This window comes from Mustela erminea, chromosome 14 (genome assembly GCF_009829155.1).
Source record: "Mustela erminea isolate mMusErm1 chromosome 14, mMusErm1.Pri, whole genome shotgun sequence".
NCBI classification, from domain to species: domain Eukaryota; kingdom Metazoa; phylum Chordata; class Mammalia; order Carnivora; family Mustelidae; genus Mustela; species Mustela erminea.
Window position 1 is genome coordinate 86080532 of NC_045627.1, and position 18809 is coordinate 86099340.

General features: G+C 45.5%; 1 protein-coding gene and 1 long non-coding RNA gene across 2 annotated transcripts in view; one reads left to right on the forward strand and one right to left on the reverse strand.

The window, feature by feature from the left end:
* Positions 1 to 578: 578 nt before the first annotated feature.
* On the forward strand, positions 579 to 8105 carry LOC116573532. Its single transcript, XR_004278865.1, has 3 exons — positions 579 to 2640; positions 5332 to 5483; positions 7145 to 8105. It is a non-coding gene; the product is annotated as an uncharacterized LOC116573532 (long non-coding RNA).
* Positions 5483 to 18809, reverse strand: part of ADAM12 (ADAM metallopeptidase domain 12) — a 323414-nt gene continuing 310087 nt past the window's right edge. Inside the window, exons 22-23 of the mRNA XM_032313677.1 lie at positions 8801 to 8931; positions 5483 to 6779 (exon numbers count right to left, since the gene is read on the reverse strand). Coding sequence (XP_032169568.1) covers positions 6719 to 6779; positions 8801 to 8931 — 192 coding nt within the window. The 3' untranslated portion in view covers positions 5483 to 6718. The remainder of the gene's footprint in view (positions 6780 to 8800; positions 8932 to 18809) is intronic.

The window sequence follows — 18809 nt, forward strand, 5'->3', positions numbered from 1 at the left end:
TAAATAAAATCTTTAAGAAAAAATCAGAGCATAGTCATTACTTCCCATAGTTCTCCCCCGCCCCCACGATCGATGTGGACCTTCATTTCATGTCTCGGTCTGTTGTCGATCCCATTCACGAGCCCCATCTGTGGCAGGAGTACACGTCCCTGCTCGTCAACAAAATCCAGGCGATGTCGTCCCATCCTCCTGATGGGAGCCTTGGCCATACAGTGGGGTGACTTTGGTCAATGAAATGGTAATGGAAATGGCTCCTGCCCCTCTGAGCAGAAGCTTTAAGAATCCCCACGTGTCTCTTCCTTCTGTCACAAGACCAGCCGTGACTCAGTGGAGGCGCTCCCTCAGCCTAGGGCCCCGCGGAAATGCCAGAGGTCACCCGCAGATGGGTGACTCAGGAGAAACAATCCTCTTGTGGGGTAAGCCACTAAAATTTTTTTTTTTTAAAGGATTTTTATTTATTTATTTGACAGAGATTACAAGTAGGCAGAAAGGCAGAGAGAGGAGGGGAAGCAGGCTCCTTGCTGAGCAGAGAGCCCGATGCGGGCCTCGATCCCAGGACCCTGAGATCATGACCTGAACTGAAGGCAGATTTTTCAACCCACTGAGCCACCCAGGTGCCCCACAAGCCGCTGGAATTTAAGAGTGGTTTGCAGTTGTAGTCAAGGTAGCCAACCGTGAGTGCTAATGAGGTCTTGTGATAGGTTTGTGAGTTTAATTTTCCACAAATGACATTCGCATCTCTTGAGTCCTGTGGTTTCCAGCTTATTTAAAAACTCAGGAATGGGTGCTGAATCTTCTCAAATGTCTTTTCAGTGTCTCTGGTAATCCTAATATGACATACTTCCGGAAAACCTGTCGATGTGGTGACTTGAATGAGTAGATTTTAAAGTACTGAACCATTCTTAGAGTCCTGAGACATCTCCCTGGGTTACGGGGCCGCACTGGAGTCTCTACGTTCAGATGCTCTGTGTGTGCTTTTCCTCCTCTTTCCTTAGTGAGATCAGTGATTTGACTCGTGTTTTAATTTTCCCAAAGATGCAACCCATGGTCTGTTGTACCGTTTGGAACTGGAGTTTTACTTCATGGCTTTATATGTAGTTTTATAGATAGTTCTGTGTATATAGAACTTTTTCAGAGGCACTTTGAATGAAGGCACATTCTATATGTTTGAAGTATCTCCATTGGATCCATTTTGATTATGTTAATTTTCTTTATTATGTTTATTTAGCTGGCATATAGTATGCTCTTAACTGGGGTCTTCTAGGTACTATTTTTTGCCTACTTGTTTTGACATGGGTATAAGGTGTTAAGAACAAAGACCTTTTGTTACCATTCTATATATCTATTTTTCTTTGTATTTTCTGTAGTTCCTTATGAAGTTGGGTTCTGCTTTTAAAAAAATCTGTGAATATCCACTACACTCAGATTTTCATTCTGGAGAAAACTGATATCCATGTTTCTACCCCTACATGCTTGCTTTTTTGAATTTCTCTCTTTTGTAAATAAGGTGAGTTTTCAAAAAGACTGATTTGGATAGGTTATACATTTACATTATTCAAGACAAGTCTCCAGTCCCCCTCCCCAACCCTTGACCCCCACTCTTGCGTATCTGAAAAGGCGTCTTCTTTCTTGTACTATCATCTGACTGGTAGCACCTGCCCCCTGACCACTCTTTTTAGTTTCTTACGAACTGTTCCAGATCATCTTTTGCCTTTGTAAATGGGGGAAAATACAGAGAAGGGGTTTCCCTTTCCCCATTTTTGTGACATTGTCAGTAATGAACAAGACACATCTTTATGTTTATCTGGATACCATTTATTGGATATAATATTCTTAACAATGGCTTTCTCTACGGAAACAGATGGTTACCCGTAGAACCCCAATATGAGAAATGTGTACAAAAGCAACAGACTGTAACGTAAAAGGAATGTGTAAAAAAAAAAACAACGTAGCAAATGGAAGCGTTATAAATGGACAAAGCACGATGAACGTAAGGAACCGGTTTCGTAGCTATAAGTGTACTGTGCTAAGTGGCATTGCAGCCAAGTGTTCAAGATGTTTTACTTAACCGTTGCCGCACACGCTCAAACCATGGGTCTTCCCCACAACCTCCCAATTCGACCTGATAGAAGGCAAAATAGACCCATTAGCTTCCTCGTCCTGCCTTGGACTCTTAGAGGATTTTCCGTCTTTCCAATTTGATACTTTTTGTTTTTCTATCAGTGTTTGCTTATAGACCACGGATATACATGTCATTCTACTTCTTTGTGAAACTTAAAAAGATCACAAGCTATTTATCATTTTGTCTGGATTTAAACTGCACTTAAATTGAGGACTGAATATATTATTTTCTGGAAGGAGACTCCCGGGGGGAGTGTAAGACATGTCTTTTGCAGATGATATAGAAAATCAGGATGGGTTCCAGAATATTCAACCTGGAAGAGCAGAATCCCACTGAGAATCCCTTTCACTGTGTGGTAAATCTCTGGGCTATCACTACCCGTTATTGAATGTTGTAACAATTTCATATGCAGTGTTTTGTCTCCTAGTTTTTCTCCTATGAAACAGGCTCTCAGGGCCGGACTTGTCAGCAGCCACTGCTGTCCCAGGAGCAGAGGGGGGGTTTCCATCCGCGTGCAGGTAAATACAAATGGCTTCTAGAAGCATCCTCACGGCACAGAAACGGATCTTAGCCTGGGGCTCACTGATCTTTCTTAGTGTGTCACTGGTATCATTAACGGAGTTTCCAAAAAGGTTTTAAGGGACTAGATGTGAACAGGAACTGTAGAGTGAGTCAAAGGAACTGTGCCATCACGGGTAAATTGTGCCATCGCGGGTAAACTGATCTTCTAGGGTGGGGGATGTGCCTGTGCGAGGGACGATGCTGGATTCGAAGCTGGGGCACCGCTGGTGGGCTTCCTCCGAGCCGCCCCTCTGGAGAAGAGTGGGCTTTGGGCGTCCAGCGGCTGGGCTGGGGGGAGGGTAGCGACACGCCGCCACAGCCACACCCACTTGGGTTGACCTACAGTAGCCCTGAAGGCAGAGACTTGTCACATGAGGGACATCGGCACTGGGTTTGCTGTGGAAAAGCGGCTGGGCTCTCGGTGATAAGAGGCAAATAGATGTATTAGCCTCTGCTGTGTCCCGATGTGTATACGGGCCTGTTCCTGAGTCGTGGTGGGGGGACCGGTGACTGTAGCAGCCTGGGGCAGCCTCTGGGGTGGTGGGGAGGGACAAGATGGCAGCTGCAGTGTCGCCCACCAGTCAGCCATAGTGTATGGAGTCAGACCTAGGGGTCAGCACGGCACCGGGAGACTCCTGGAGAGGGCTGGTACCCTGTTTATCAGGGCTGGTCACTTGTGGCTACCCGGGGTCCTACTGACAGCAGGGAGGAGAGGGCTCCAGAGTGCGTCTGCCCTGGCCCTGCTGCTTCCAGAACACTGAAGGGAGCCCTCCCTTGCAGAAGTTTTCAATGGAATCAGCCTCACGAGGAAAGCCCGCCCAGAGGTCAGCTTGCGTGAGAAAGATCCAGTCCAGCTGCCCAGGCATCTTGCCCTTTTAGTTATTAGGGTCGCATTGGCTCAGAATGCTTAGTAAACATCAGCTGAGATGGGAGGAAGGCGCTGGGGCATTCCAGCCCGCCCAGCGCCAGGCTCTCTGCAGCACCGGGGAGATCACAGCTTGACACGGATCAGAGTTTTTGCTGTTTTTCTTTGAGGGGATGCAGTGATGGCATTGTACGGATTTGCCAGAGAACAATGGCCTGTGGTTTCAGCCTGAGAATTCGTAATAAAGTTAAGAAGGCATAAAAATGTCCCCTCTGAGACCAGTCAGGAGTATTTATGCTCATGTAGTTTAATTTGTTGCTTTTGTGGTTTCTGTGATGTCATCCCACATGTGTAAGCTGGAAAATTCACACTGGGAAGTGTAACCTCTGTATGCATATTCGGACAATGGAAAATGTTATGCATTGTTTCTCTTGGTTGCTACACATCTGATTCCATGTGTCAGGGAAACAAACGGTTACCCAAAAATTCAGGAGATAAACTTTTAAAGAGAAGGCCTGGAAGATTAGCCCTATACTTCCCGGTAAGTGGGGTCATGTAAGCCATGTAAGCTACAATGATAACAAGACAGGGGAAGGAAAGTGACAACCCTCAGAGCCTGCTTTGGGTCTAGGCACGTTAAATTTCTCAGTGATGGCCTTATAAACTCAAATCAACCCTCATTCATGCCTATAAAACATTTAAAATATTAAAAATAGACTGCCATGGAAATAAAAGCATTGATTTTTTTTGTTTTGATCATCTATAAGCATATAAAAAGGGAGAGGTACTTCCCCCTCCCCCCTCAAAAAAACCCCTGTGGTTCTTATAATTATATTAAAATGGAACGTATGCTAAAATGCTTCAGTTGATAGATTCTGTATCTTGGAAGTATTGATCCTTTAATATCTATATTTGTCAAGGGATGTTATGTTTAAACATGTTCGTACTCAATAATAACTTGTACGGCTCTATAAACGCAATTTGGGCTGCAGAGAGAGGGCTGTGTCATCAGCTGCTGCCCCTAAATGACCACTGGTGATTCGTGTCATCAGAAGATCACAGCGTTAACCTTTTTTTAATACCAATCTATTCCCAGTTGTCTGAAATGGAAACATAGGAATTCTAGCTAAGGACAGACAAAAAAGACAAAATTCACATCCTCTTCCTGATAATAGGAGGAGGGGCAGAATGACAGATCTAAGAATCTGGGCATCTGTAAAGACAGTACCCACATAACGCACCATGAAATTTCTGTAAACTTTTCAACAGCATGTGTTTTGGCCTTGATACAGTTACCAATGTACTATCAATTACAGTAATTCTGTAGATATTCATCAGCAGTAATACTTTCTAACATGGCTTTGCCTTTTTAAGAAAATAATAATTGTATGATACACAGACATACTCTATAGGGGTTGGAATGTATCAGATCTGGGCTCTTTTTTGTGTGTTTGTGACACGGATTTGTTTAGTCTATCCGTGATCCATGAGTACTATGTTGCCGAGATACAGTGGGGAACAAGGGGTGAGTTAAATGCCGTCTTGTTTTCCGGAAGGCAAGCTGATTCTTGGTCTATTCCTGGTCTCTGTGCTTCAAGGCCCAGGCAAACTGCTGAAATGACCCCCCCTGAAGTCTTTATCATAAAGCACTCGGAGTGAATTACAGAACTGTGGCCAACTGCTTTTGAGTGTGAAAAGGAGTCACATATGACCCGACTACAACACAGAGGCGTAATGGCATTTTTACCTTGTCTGAGAATTTTTGTCATTTTTGTGCCATTAGTACAGGCAACTTCAGGATCTCGTTGTGAAAACGTCTCCCCAGTCAGACATTTGAAGAGCGAAAGGTTGAAGGAGCCGCTGCCCAAGACCACATTTCATGAATATTTAGGATTAAGAATTGATTTCCTTATCACATTCTGTGATGCTCAACAGGTAGGTTGCGAGCGTTAAAAAAAGAAGAATTCAGACATGCTGAAAATATCTTTGAGAGAGTCCCGCAGCCAGGCTGGGAACACAGAATGTCCCCGAAATAACTGACAAGTCACTTAAATGGATGGTAGACACAGCCGGCCACACGGCTTTCTGTTTGGTTGTAGTTTCTGTGGGCATAGGGAGTCTGCCTAATTTTAAATAAGCTGAATTTTGCAAGAAGAGATTTTTATCTACAACGTTGATTCACTAGATCTGGTTACTGGTTCACATCTGAAAATAGTTACGGTCCCATGGAAAGCCTCATCTATCTGTCCGAACACAGAATCATTGTATTACAGTTGAGAAGATAAGGTGGTAATTTGCTTAGCTCCAAGCAGTACTGGGGGGCTGGAGGCTTGCAGTGCCTGGGTGTAGCCCACTTGCACAAATAACCCCCTGCCCCATCTAAGCAAGGTGCTGAGGCCACAGCACCGTGGGAAGGGCAGTGTTTCTGTAAAGCAATGGTCTTTGCTCTCCAAATGTGCTCAAGGCCTGCGAGCTCAAGGTCAAGTTTCTGCCTGGCCTTGTGTTCCAGTCTGTGCCCTGGCTCAGGTTCTCTCCAGACCCTCCTGGCCAGAAGCCAGGGCCTCCCCTTCTATCCTGGGCCTTCAAGGTGTGGCTGCTGGTGGGCTGAGGCCCAGGGGCTCCCTGAAAGCCCAGCCCCAGCCTGGACGTGAAGCCCCTGGCCCTGGGCTGAGATCATCAGGGGTTCCAGAGAATCACTCAAGGTTCTGCCTGGGGGCTCCTGAGCTGGGTCTGTGCCATGACCACAGCCATGGAGAGATTGTTGGAGAACCATTCTGCCAATAAAGCCTCTATCAAAAAGACAACCTCCTGTCCAGAATCCCATGTAGCATGAGATTTCAAGTTCACTGAACTACTGAAAGCGCACAAGGCTTCTTTCCGTGGAAAACTCAGTGATGGTTAAAAAAAAAAAAAAAAATGCCTCCCACAGCGCACTGCACTGGAGCCAGCATCGGGCATAAATTAATAATTTACAAGTTCCTGAGCAAGTGTACAGAGCACCATAGCACAGCACAGCACCGACGGCAGTAGCTCGAGTTTGGAGAAAACGGGTGTTTTAAACATTTTTAAAAAAATTCTATAAGTTGGTACAAAAAAACGAACTCCAACTGGAGTCGAACGATAGTGCAAACTTCTGTCTTCGCTGTCGAAAAAAGGTGTCAACTTGCTTCTCACTTCGTGTAGGTGGTGTGGGGGGGCCTGGGCACTTGGTGAGGGTGCTTGGGAGCAGGTCTGTGGCAAGAGAAAAGAAAATGAGATTGTAGGCGGAGCCCCCCGAAAACAGCTTGCAGGTCCAGGGGCTCTTCTGCCCTCTGCGGAGCCTTGGGAACCAGACCCCACTCCCCATGCTGAGGGCTTGGGATGGCTCTGGCGGGTGGCAGGCTTGCGGGGCCCTGGGGGAGGCTGCTGCCGGCTTATGCCTGCAGGCCCCTGGAGGAGCCCTCACCGGAGCGCCACCTCCTCCTCGCAAGGTGACTCCAGAACCAAGCCCCTCCCTAGAAAAACTGGGAGCCACGGAGGTCATGGAACCTTCTCTAGGAGCCACGTGAGAAAAAGCAAAACCTAGGTGAGATCAATTTTTGTGATGCATTTCACAGAACTCTCCATCGTGGCCATACGTATCAGTACAGATGTCTCCATGGGAACAGCCCCTGAGCTACTAGGCATCTGGGACCCTGAGTGGTCCCCATCCCGCGTGTGTCTACAATGATGGTGTGTCATTTCTCCACAGTGCGCCTGCCATGACCTGGTGAGCCCGTGCACGTCTGGGGAGCAGAGCTGGGCATGTGGGACCCCTCGGAAACGAGTTCTTCTTCTTCAAGGGCAAGACCAACACCAGCTTGCGCTGGTGCCAGTGGCCTGCATAGGGGACGACAGGCCACGGCTTGGTGGCATTTAAAAAGAGAGCCTTCCCCTAATCGCGTCCGCATAAAGTGGTGCTTTTTCTTTTGAACTAGAAAAGTAACTTTAAGACTGGCATACGAACCACAGAGAAATCATTAGCATGCTCTGCAATCTTTCTGTATTTCCACAGTCGGGACTGAAACCACAGCTCTGCCCCCTTGACCGGCATTATCTCTGGGATTTATGAGGCTGCTTGTGCTCTCACAGGCTGAACATTTTTCCCAAAAGCTGTAATGACATCACGAACGTGTTTTCCACATTGGAGATGCTGAATTATTGAGCCCAGGGCCTGGCCAACACCCTACCTTTGGTTCCTTGGAGCTCCTACAGCAAGCTTCCTGCCAAGGGGGTATGCGTGTCAGAAGGGTGTTTTGGCTGCGGGTGTAACCCTACCCGTGGCGGGGAGGGACGGGCGGCCAACATGAAGCCTCTGTCTGTTTCCAGGGTATAAATCCTCTGGCTGCGTGAGCAGGGAGGGGCTGCCCACTGGCCCCCTTCCCTGGCATTTGCACTATACCAGAAATAACTGCTTGTAACCTCTAGAACATAGGTAACAGTAAAAGGTTTAAAAAAAAAAAAGGAGTTTTGAGTCTTTTACGTTTTTCATGTAACTTTCATATAAACTCATTAGGAGTTTATATAATAGTGGCTCAGTTTGACACCTCGCTGGCAAAATTCCTGGAAACGGGATAGCTTTCGAAAACCAGTGTGGGCCAGGCCCGGTGGCGAACCTCCCTGGGTCCCTTGTCCTCTGGGACAGGGTAAGCGATGACCGTGGCTGGGCGACAGTCGTGAAAGTGGATCTGTTTGTTAGCTGGGTGGAGAAGCTCCCCGTCGCCCCAGGTGTGCAGGAGCTGACCCCTCACCTCGCCTCTCTCTCGCTCAGCTGTGACCCCCCCCCAAAATCACCTCCTTTCTGGGGACCCCAGGGATGGGGCCGAGTTTATGAAGGTTTCCAGTGGTTTTGGGGGTACGATCCGCCTTCACGGGATCACACCACTTGGGAGCTGTTTGTCTTCACCATGTAGGGGGACAGGGCCTGGCTCACCTCCAGAGCCACAGGTTTCCCAAGCTCACGATCTAGTGCTACTTGAACTTGGTTTCTCTTAGGGACACTGGGGCGCTTACCAAGAGCCACTGGGTGATCCTGGGGATTACAGGCTTGTGAGTGCCTCATGCTAATGTTCCTGTCAGCTTGGGCAACCCTCTTAACACTGTGCCCAGGTATTGGGGGACAGGAAGCCCGGCCTTAGACTATCGGCCCCTGTCCTGATGGGGCTGGGAAAGCACGGGTCAGTGTGGCTGCCGCACATGGTTCTGGGGAGAAAGGGAGAGGCTGTTACACCGACCTGAGGGGCACCAGGCGGAGCCCAGCCTCCTGCTGTCCTGGGGCCCTGGCTGAGGCACTGGCGAGCCGGCTGGTCCTGTTCAAAGGATCTGCAGGCAGAGGCTTCTGAGGAGGGTTTGGCTTTCGAGTTCCCTGCAACAAACCACAAGACGGTGTGATCACCTGTCTCTGTGAGCTGTAACCAGGCCCTCACCTCAGGGGTCGCCAAGTCCCCTGCAACATGGCCGGAAGCGGAGACTGGGGTCAGGGGCCGGGCTACACAGGTTTCACGTCTGGCGTAAACTTGCTGAACGTGTCCTCTCACCATACAAGTTGTTGACCTTTGTTAATCTTCTCACCAACATTTCTTCTAATATCTAAAAGATGTTTCAATAGCCTCGCCTAGTCACAAAGGAGGGACTCCAGAGGTCACCCTGGTTCCAGGCCTTGGGTGACAGTGCACACTGGCGTTTGAGGCCAATGCTACCTGGAGGAGGTGAGCTTTCCTGTGCCTGCAAGCTTCCTTTCAATTTGTAAAGACCTAAAACTGAGAGGTTGGTAAAAATCTTAATTTTCCAGAATCGTGTAACAATTCATCCAGCCACGAATGAATGTGCTAACACAAGTGATCATCTTCCCCACACCACCGTGGGGTCCCTCTACCATGACAATCCAGATTGCTGAGTGAAATGCACTGAAATTCTTCTACCAAAATACTTAATTCAAAGAATCACAAACTCACACAGAACATGACAACGGGGAGGAAAACCTAAGAATGTGTTTTGAGGGACAGGCGTCACTCTCTAGGGAAGCTAATGGAAAGGTCATGTTGAGCAGAGCATGAACTTGGGAGTGACACTCTGAAGACCACGCTTTGGGACTGTGCTGGTCACTTAATATGTCTAAACCTCAATTCCTTCCTCTGTAAAATGGGGGACAAAAGCACCTATCTGAAAGCATTGTTACACAGACTACATAAAATGATGTGTGGGGTTAGGGGACGGGCCCCTTGGGGAGGGGGCTGTCAGTCGGCGAAGCATCTGCCTTTGGCTCAGGTCACAATTCTGGGGTCCTGGGATTGAGCCCCACATCAGGCTCCCTGCTCAGTGGGGAGTCTGCTTCTCCCTTTCCCTCTCCCTCTGCCTCTCTCCCTGCTCTCTCTCTCTCAAATAAAATCTTAAAAAAAAAAAAAAAAGCTTAGGAAGCCCCTAGAACATAGATAATTATTAATACCGTTGGCATTCCCTCATGCCACAAATTTTTAAATGCTTAATGGAAATATGAGAAAAGCAACAAACAATATAGTAAAACACAAGTCACTTGTTTTCAGGGGCCCCTTCCCCTGGCTACCCTGAGAAGAAGGAGTATGGGGTGGGGACCTGAGGTTGAGGTCAGTTAAGTGTTGACCGTGTTCTCTTCTTGGCCCACGGAGAACACGGGTGCCAAGATACCTTCTTCTCTGGTCTTTGGAGCCTAGAAGCACTCGCAAATGCACAGCAAGTCTGTAGGAAATGGTGTTAGAACCTCAAGGGACACAGGATGTCCTCATAAGCAGATGACCTACTTCCCTGGCATAGGCTCACTATTCCATACTTCCAAGACCACTTAAGAGGATTTTGAAACACTTGACTTGAATTTCTCACAGTACTTACCCCACTAAAATTACATTTCCTCTGCAAATGGGGCTCAGTTGAAAGAATGCAAATGTGTATAATCACCATTGAGCATATCTTTGTGAGCGGAGGAAGCAAGTCTGGAAACCACAGCTGTATGGAAAGTATGCCAAGTTGAAACAGCGAGCAACGGGCCACTGACCAAGGGATAGACTTCAAAGAGCCATTTCTATACCAGTTCTTATTAAAAGAAACCAAATAGAGCAAATGCCTTAAGTCGGCAGAAAGAGTGTCTAACATGCCTACGAGGAGGCTGCACACCGAGCATGGGCTGTTTAGAGAGTCAGCCAGGCTCTGCAAACATGGGGGTTACTTAGACTCTAAGTTATAGGGAGAGGTTGCTAACAGGACCTTCCTCAGGAGGTTGATGTGAGGACAGAACCATTAACTGGAAAGCTCTCCACGCAGGTCCCAGTACGCAGTGTCCAATGAGTTATGGGTAAGCTGTCTCACAGCTATTAGGAGCAAATTTACCATCTGAAGGTACCGCAATCCTAACAACAAACTTTGGGTAATAAACTATGGGAATAAATCAAACTCCATGTCCTAGAAGTTGGCGGAAAACTATGAGCAAGAGATTAGCCTGTGATGTAAAAATGAATGCACGCACCTATAAAACTGAAAAGCTTTGAGGTTTAAGTGATTCATTCCTCAATGATACTGGTTTTGCTCCTAAGAATGAATAAGTATCTGGTCTTGGTAATAAAGATAATGTCAGGTTTTTATTGCAGTGCTGGAGAAAAAGTGAGACCCCTGTTATAATGTATCATAATACATTAGGATTTATCACAGAAACTCAGGAGATAGTTAGCTTGGCCATTCATTCTAGTTTGTTGGGGACATTTGCAATTTATGTTCATGGCCCTGTTTAATTATTAATCACCACCTCTCTCAGCTATGTTCTAGTTTAAAGGATAAATTGTACGGTCACCATAGTGACCAAAGCCCAAACAGTGGAAATGTTGATCGAAAGTTCTGACGTCAAACCCTGGGATCTGCAAGACCCTGATCCACTGTGAATCAGTCACACTCACCAATGCTGCCTAGATGAGATGTCTGCTTCCTGCCAGGCCCGAACAGGCCCAGCAGAGCAGCGGAGTTAGTGAAAGAGGAAGCATCCTCCCTTCTCAGATGTCAGGCATGGCGACGGGGAGCCTACAAACAGGTGTGAGGAAGCCCTAGCCGCACAGGGCAGGACCTTGCAGGAAGAGGTAGGGTTCCCACATGCCCTGTCAGGCACCGCTTTTCCCCCTGCCTTTGCAAACCTCGGTTTCCAAGAAAAGTCCAGCCTGGCCACAAAGTGTCATCAAAATGGAGTCGAGAAAGGACTCCCGGCCAGATTGTTCATACTCAATACATATTCCTGTAGACCCATTAAAATCAGGAATTCAGACTCCCATTTTTCTCCCTTTACAACTTCCAGATATTGGAGGAAAATCGAGATATGCCATCAAGTAGAACTGTCCCCATTTGTCCATGTTCTGCTCGTGTTTTAGTGGCAGCTACATATTTCAAAATTTTGAGAGGGTTGGGAATACAGTTTTAAATCTAAACAGAGTCCTCTACCTTGGCCCCCACCAACCGTTATCTGCCTCTGTGTAAGCCACGGCCAATGCATCCTGCTTATCCGAGACCTCTCCACAGGAAGAGGAGATTTTATCACAGGAAAACGCCAGTGATGCTGCAGACATCACTGATGAGCTCATACAGGGTCAGGGGACGCCGTCAGCCTCCCGTCCATACTCAGCCTCTCTCTGGCTCTGTGAGGAATATATGCCAAGGACAACCAGTTCTCAGGGAAATGCTGCAATTTCTTTTTATTCTTCTTTTAAAAAAGCAAAAGTCTCAACAAATTGGCTCTCTTAAAAGAACACACTTACACTGGTCTGTAAGGTGACCTTGACCCTTCTTTCTGAGACTACCTGAAAACAGTGTAGAAAATGCATATAAAGGAACAATACTGCATCTTTAAGGAAAACTTACAACTCCAAAAAGGAGGCGAATTATCCAACAGGCCAGCATGAAGAAAGGTCCTGGGATGCAGCAGATGTCTGCCATTGCCAATCTGACATTGGAGAGGGAAAAAACCTTGCTTGAAGTGGGTATGAGGAGAAAGCAGATGCTGTGATATGTCTGGGCTACATAAGCAACAGTGTAGAAAGGCCCAGTCATCTGTGTAGGCCTGGAACAGGGCCAGGGCCCACACAATCCATGCTGGGAGCAGGGAAGGCCAGACCACTCTTCCCTCAGAGCCCTGAGCACTGGCCTGGCCTTTCCCTCAGCTGTCTTGTGATTGGATTTCCAGGAAGAACTGCCCAACTCTAAGGAGGAATTGGATACCCTAGGAAAAGGAAGGCAAATGAAGAACCCATCCTGCAAAAATATCTGTCTGTAGAAATGAAAAAGAGAGGCAGCAAAACTCAAATAAAACCATGAAAACCAAGGAATAAAATAGCACCAAACATAGGGCTGTGAGGGTCCCAGCTGAGGGAGATGAAAAGTTCCACAGTACAACAAAGACCACAGCAAAGACAACACAACATATGTACAAGTGGTGTCACTTAAGGGATCTGAGTGAAGATGGAAGAAATACCCACAATTATCTTGTAAAAACTTTCCTAACAGTGAGAGGGTCAGATCCATGGATTACTCCTATTTCCCCAGGAGAATGAATTTGACTCCTCAATTGTAAGATACAAGCTACAGAAGTTACCGGACAGCAAAGAGACCAAATCATTTCACTTAGAAGGACAGAAAAAAAGCGCCAGCTTCTGATTTGTCCAGGGCAGACGGAGGAAGCCCATGTATAAGAGTTCAGGGAAAACAACATGTGACCCCTTAATTTTATACACACACTGTGGCTGAGAAGCAAAAGTAACAGCCAAGTGTCTTTGAACATGCAAGAGTCAGGGAGTGTACCTCTGCAGGGCTCTCATGGAAGGAGGTACCACAAAATGTCATCAGCTAGCCAGACAAGGAATGAATGTGTGGCAGAAAGATCATCCATGAGCGTCAAATTCTTTCAATATAGACCTGCATCAGTCCAAACTGTGGTGTTCATGGCTACAGAACAGAACGTTACAAAGCATGGTAATGGAGACAGTACAGACCTAACCAGCTGGAAGATGAATCTCCCGTTTCTGGTTATATGGCAGGCTGGTTATTTTGACCTATTTTCTCTCTAAAACCACTAAAATTATTGGACACACACACACACACACACACACACACAATTTTTTTTTGAAACAACAAAGAACTGCAAGATAGCAAGATATATCAGGTCCACATCTCACTGCAAGCAGCAGCCTGCAAAGCTGGGTATCTACTGAAGCTGAGAAGTCATTTGGCAAATTAAGGAAACCCAAGTTTTGGTTTTGATACCCTTGTATGGTGAGGGAGACAGGAGTCCAAGGTCAATATCAGCCCAAGTTTAATAGGACACTATTCTCTCCCTTCCTAACCTCTCCCCAATAAATCCAGGCTCTACAAAGAACTATAACTCTTGTAAGAATGTTCTAGAAATACTAGGAGACTGTAAGGGGAGTTCCTTTGGTGCTAGGCAGACCAATGGAGGAAAATAAAGCTCTAACCATAAACTGTCCTCAAGGACCTGAAGCTGAGATCACATCACATTGGTAGATCAATCAGATCAAGTCATTGAAAGGGGTCTCAAACTGGTACTGCTTCCAGGCACCAGGCAGAGGCCAAATACATCTTCTCTGAAGGGTCAAACCTTCATCCTAGATCTCAACTTCCAGAAGGTTTTCTAGATAATTTTCCAGAAAAATGAGCAGCTCAGTAAAAAAATTACCAAGCACACAAAGAAGCAAGGAATTGTGAAAGAGACCTCAGCAGTAATATACCCAAAGATTTCATATTGTGGAATTATTTGAACACATTTTCTGTATTTAAGGAAATAAAATACAAGTCAGCATATTGCAATAAGGAAAATTTCTAGAAATAAAAGGTAAATAAAACATAATTGCCCCAAAAAGAATAAAATACTTAAGAATATGTCTAACCAAGGAGGTGAGACTAAAACATGGATGAAAGAAATTGAAGACAACACAAACAAATGGGAAGATACTCCATGCTCATGGATTGGAAGAATTAATGTTATTAAGATGTCCATACTGCCCAAAGGAATATATAGATTCAATGTAATTCCTATCAAAATACCAACAGCATTTTTCACAAATGAAAAGAGATAATACTAAAATCTGTATGGAGCCACAGAAGGCCCCATTAGCCAAAGCAAACTTGAGAAAGATTTACAAAGCTGGAGGTATCACGAGCCTAGATTTTAAGATATACTACCAAGCTATAATAATCAAAACGGCATTTTACTGGTACAAAAATGGACACATTGACCAGTGGAATAGAACAGAGAGCCCAGAAATAGACACATGCTTATCTGGTGAATCTATGACCAAGGAGGCAAGAATATACAATGGAGAAGTAAGTATCTTTAGTAAATGGTGCTGGGAAAACTGGACTACTTTCTTACACTACACACAAAAATAAGCTCAAAATGGGTTATAGACTTAAATGTGAGACCTGAGATCATAAAACTCCTAGAAGAGGCGATAGGCAGTAATCCTTTTGACATTGGCTTTAGCAACATTTTTCTAGATATGTCTTCTTAGGCAAAGGGAACAAGTCAACTATTGGGACCAGCCCCAAATGAAAAGTCTTTGCACAGCAAAGGAATGAACAAAATGAAAAGGCAACCTATTGAATGGGAGAAGATATTTGCAAATGACAGTTCCAATAAGGAGTTAATATCCAAATATACAAAGAACTTGCACATCTCAACACCAAAAAAATCCAATTTAAATATGGGCAGAAGAACCAAATAGACATTTCCCCAAAGAAGATCTGTAGATGCTCAACAGACACATGAAAAGATGCTCCACATCACTGATCACCAGGGAAATGCGAGTCAAAACCACACTGGGATACCACCTCACCTGTCGGAGTGACTAGTATCCAAAAGATAAGCAGTAACAAATGTTGGCTAGGATGTGGAGAATGGGAACCTCTTGCACTTTTGGTGCGAATAGAAGTTGGTCAAGATACTGTGGAAAAGAGTATAGATGTTCCTCACGACATTAAAATAGAAATATCATAGGATTCAGTAATTCTCTACTGGGTACTGACCCAAAGAAAATAAAGCCACTAATTTGCAAAGATATATGCACCCCTATGTTGACTGCAGCATTATTTACAAAGCCAAGACGTGGAAGCAGCTCAGTGTCCATCGATGGATAGACGGATAAAGAAGGTGTGGTGTGGATATACAATGGAGTATTACTCAGCCATAAAAAAGAATGAGATCCTAGAGAGTATTATATGAAGTGAAATAAGACAGGGAAAAACAAACACCCTGTGATTTCACCTGTGGAGTCTAAACGTGTAATCCCAAAAACCAAACAAATGAACAAATAAACAAAAGCAGAAACCAACCCATAAATACAGAGAATAAAATCGGTGATTGCCAGTGGGAGGAGAAGTAGGAGAATGAGCAAAAAAGGGTGAAGGGGAATGGCGGGTCCAGGCTTCCTGTTATGGAAGGACTAAAGCCTGAGGACAAAAGGCATAGCATAGGGAACACCGTCAATGCTATCGTAATGGCAGTGCATGAGGAGAGATGGGAGCGAAGCTTCTGAGCATGGCCTCACGTACGGAGTTGTCAGAGCCCGTGTTGTGCACCAGAGACTAATGTAACATTCTGTGTCAGCTGTCCTTCAAAAAAAGGGAAAACACAGTTGAATGTAAGTGCAAACTGTGTGAAGCCAATTGTAGTTTGATACCATTTACGTAAATTGAAAAACACGGTATATGATATATTCATTGGATATACGTATCTATGTGAACATATTGAAAAGGTTCTATAGAAAAATCCACATCAACCTACAAAAGTGATTGTATCTGAGGTCGTTGCAGTGACATTGTCTGGACTGCCTTTTCTTTCTTTCTTTTTTCTTTTTTTTGATTTTTTAAAAATTAAATTTATTTATTTTCAGCATAACAGTATTCATTGTTTTTGCACCACACCCAGTGCTCCATGCAATCCGTGCCCTCTCTAATACCCACCACCAGGTTCCCCCAACCTCTCACCCCCCCCACCACTTCAAATCCCTCAGATTGTTTTTCAGAGTCCATAGTCTCTCATGATTCTTTTCTTTTTTTAAAAAAGGAAACTGTGCATGTCACCTATCTGAGATTTAAATAGGCACATGCACGAGATAACAATGGGCTGTACCTGTGTAGTGTAAATGTGGGTGAGTCCTACATTATTTTCACTCTTCTGTATTTCAAACGCCTTAACAACTCATGACAACCAAAAGGAAATTAATTTCAACCTTTGGGCCAAAGGAAAAAACAAAAGCGAAAGTGTAGGTTATTTTAAAATACGAATAGAACAGTACCAGTCAGAGCCAGTGAGCACAGACAATGCAGTGTTTGGAGGGAAATTCCTAGACCCCTGCACTGATCTGGTAATGTATGCACAAAATAAACAATGAAGTATGAACAGAAATGAAGTAAGGGTCTGAAGTTAGAGAAAGAAATCTAGAGTTGGAGGGAGATGAGGAAGGGGAAAAGCAGACATTAGAAAAACGAGGAGCTGTCATTTAGCAGAGACTCATTGTACCACAGGCTCATGATATTAGAGATTTTCATGAAATGACCACGAAGCCCAGAGAGGCAGGTGCGCTCGCCGTCCGGGGTGTGCTGGGGGGACTAAGGTAGTGGGGCTGTGGCCGAGGGACAGAGACTGGGAGGCTGCGTTGCTTATACGGCCCCAGCCAGCTCCGGTGGGAGCTGCCAAGCGGCCAGAAAATGCTAATAAAACACAGGCCGTGAAGGGACATAACAGCACACAGACTCAAGAAACAGGGTTGAGGATTACTCGGTTGGCCCTCTAGAAACAGGGAGTTGGGTTCTTACTTCATTTTACACACCAGCAACAATGGCAGATGGACCAAATATTCCAGGGTAGGAAAAAAAAGATCACAAAATGAGACAGAAACCTTTGTGTTCTTCGGGTAGGCAGGCCTCTCTAAAGACAATGAGGTGGCAGAGGAGAGGAAAAGAGTTTACAAAAAAGGAAAAAAAAAACCCACAAATGGATCTTATATCTTTGAGAAGAGGTTCTGCCTCATTTATGGGAAGAGAAATGTAGACACCACTTATTTTTTTAGCTATCATATGGGCAAAGAAAAGTAAACTCTCTGAATACCGTGTTGTTGGGGAGTTGGGGAGTGGAAATCAGCAGGACTCCTTTCCAGGCTGTTCCGTCTCATCAGATCATACGGCCTTTGGACAATCATTGTGTTCCCCGGGGCCGTTACCCCACAGATGTCCTCTGCAAGGCCCTGAAGTCCTTGAGCAAGGACATGCCTGTTTGATGCAGCAAATGATTGGAAACAACCCACGTGGCCCTCAGTAAAGGACAGGTTAAGTAATTTATGGGATGGCTCCACAGCAAAACACAAAGTAGCCGAAAGAACGAGGTGGACCCCCATATCACCGCTCGGGGACAGCCAGCGCGCTAGAGATGGCGGGGTGGGCTGCCACGTGAGTTCCAAACAAGAGGCTCAGAGGAAACAAGAGGCCGGCAAGCTGGCAGGTGCTAAAGGTGGGTGTGAGGCAGACAGTGTTTCATGATACTCTTTTCTCCAATATTACATGTTCAAAAATTTCCAAGTTTTCAATAATTTCTCTCTGCAGAGAAAGAGACAGTGGAAAGGAGGCTTTTGCCAGTATTCCCAGTTGCAGTTACGAAAGCCTAGTAATCCTGCTCACTTCTGGCAAAGGAAGCCTGGGGCAGAGTGGGAGGGAGACCAGTTGTTAGAATCTAAGCAACCCTCGGTTCTGTTGGAATCCGTAATCATGGGCATCTATGACCTGTTAAAAAACATAAAGGGTAAAATCAGCATTTTTCTCAAGTACAGCTTGCGTGTTTCTCATAACTTTCTAAATGAGTGGAAAGCAAACATCCCTTAGAAAACTGTGACCGTCTGAATGGCTTTCCTCTGCGGTTCCTTCTCTCCAGAGAGATACAGGAAATAGATGTTTTTAAAGACAACACACGGGTTTGTCACATGAATAACTGGTATAGGATATGAAACCAGAGAAATTTCAGTTAAGATTCCTAGAAGTACTGGGCAGGTGGCAAGGAGAGGTCAGCAGGAGTCCAAGATCTTGGTAGCTACGTTTCAGATTTACAGGACGAAGGGACTCAAATTTTTATGAACTCGTGACTCATGGAATGTGACGGCCACAGGGGAATAGCCGATAATGGGATGAGACTTATTTTTTACTACTTAAAATTCACATCCACTCGGCGTGTTC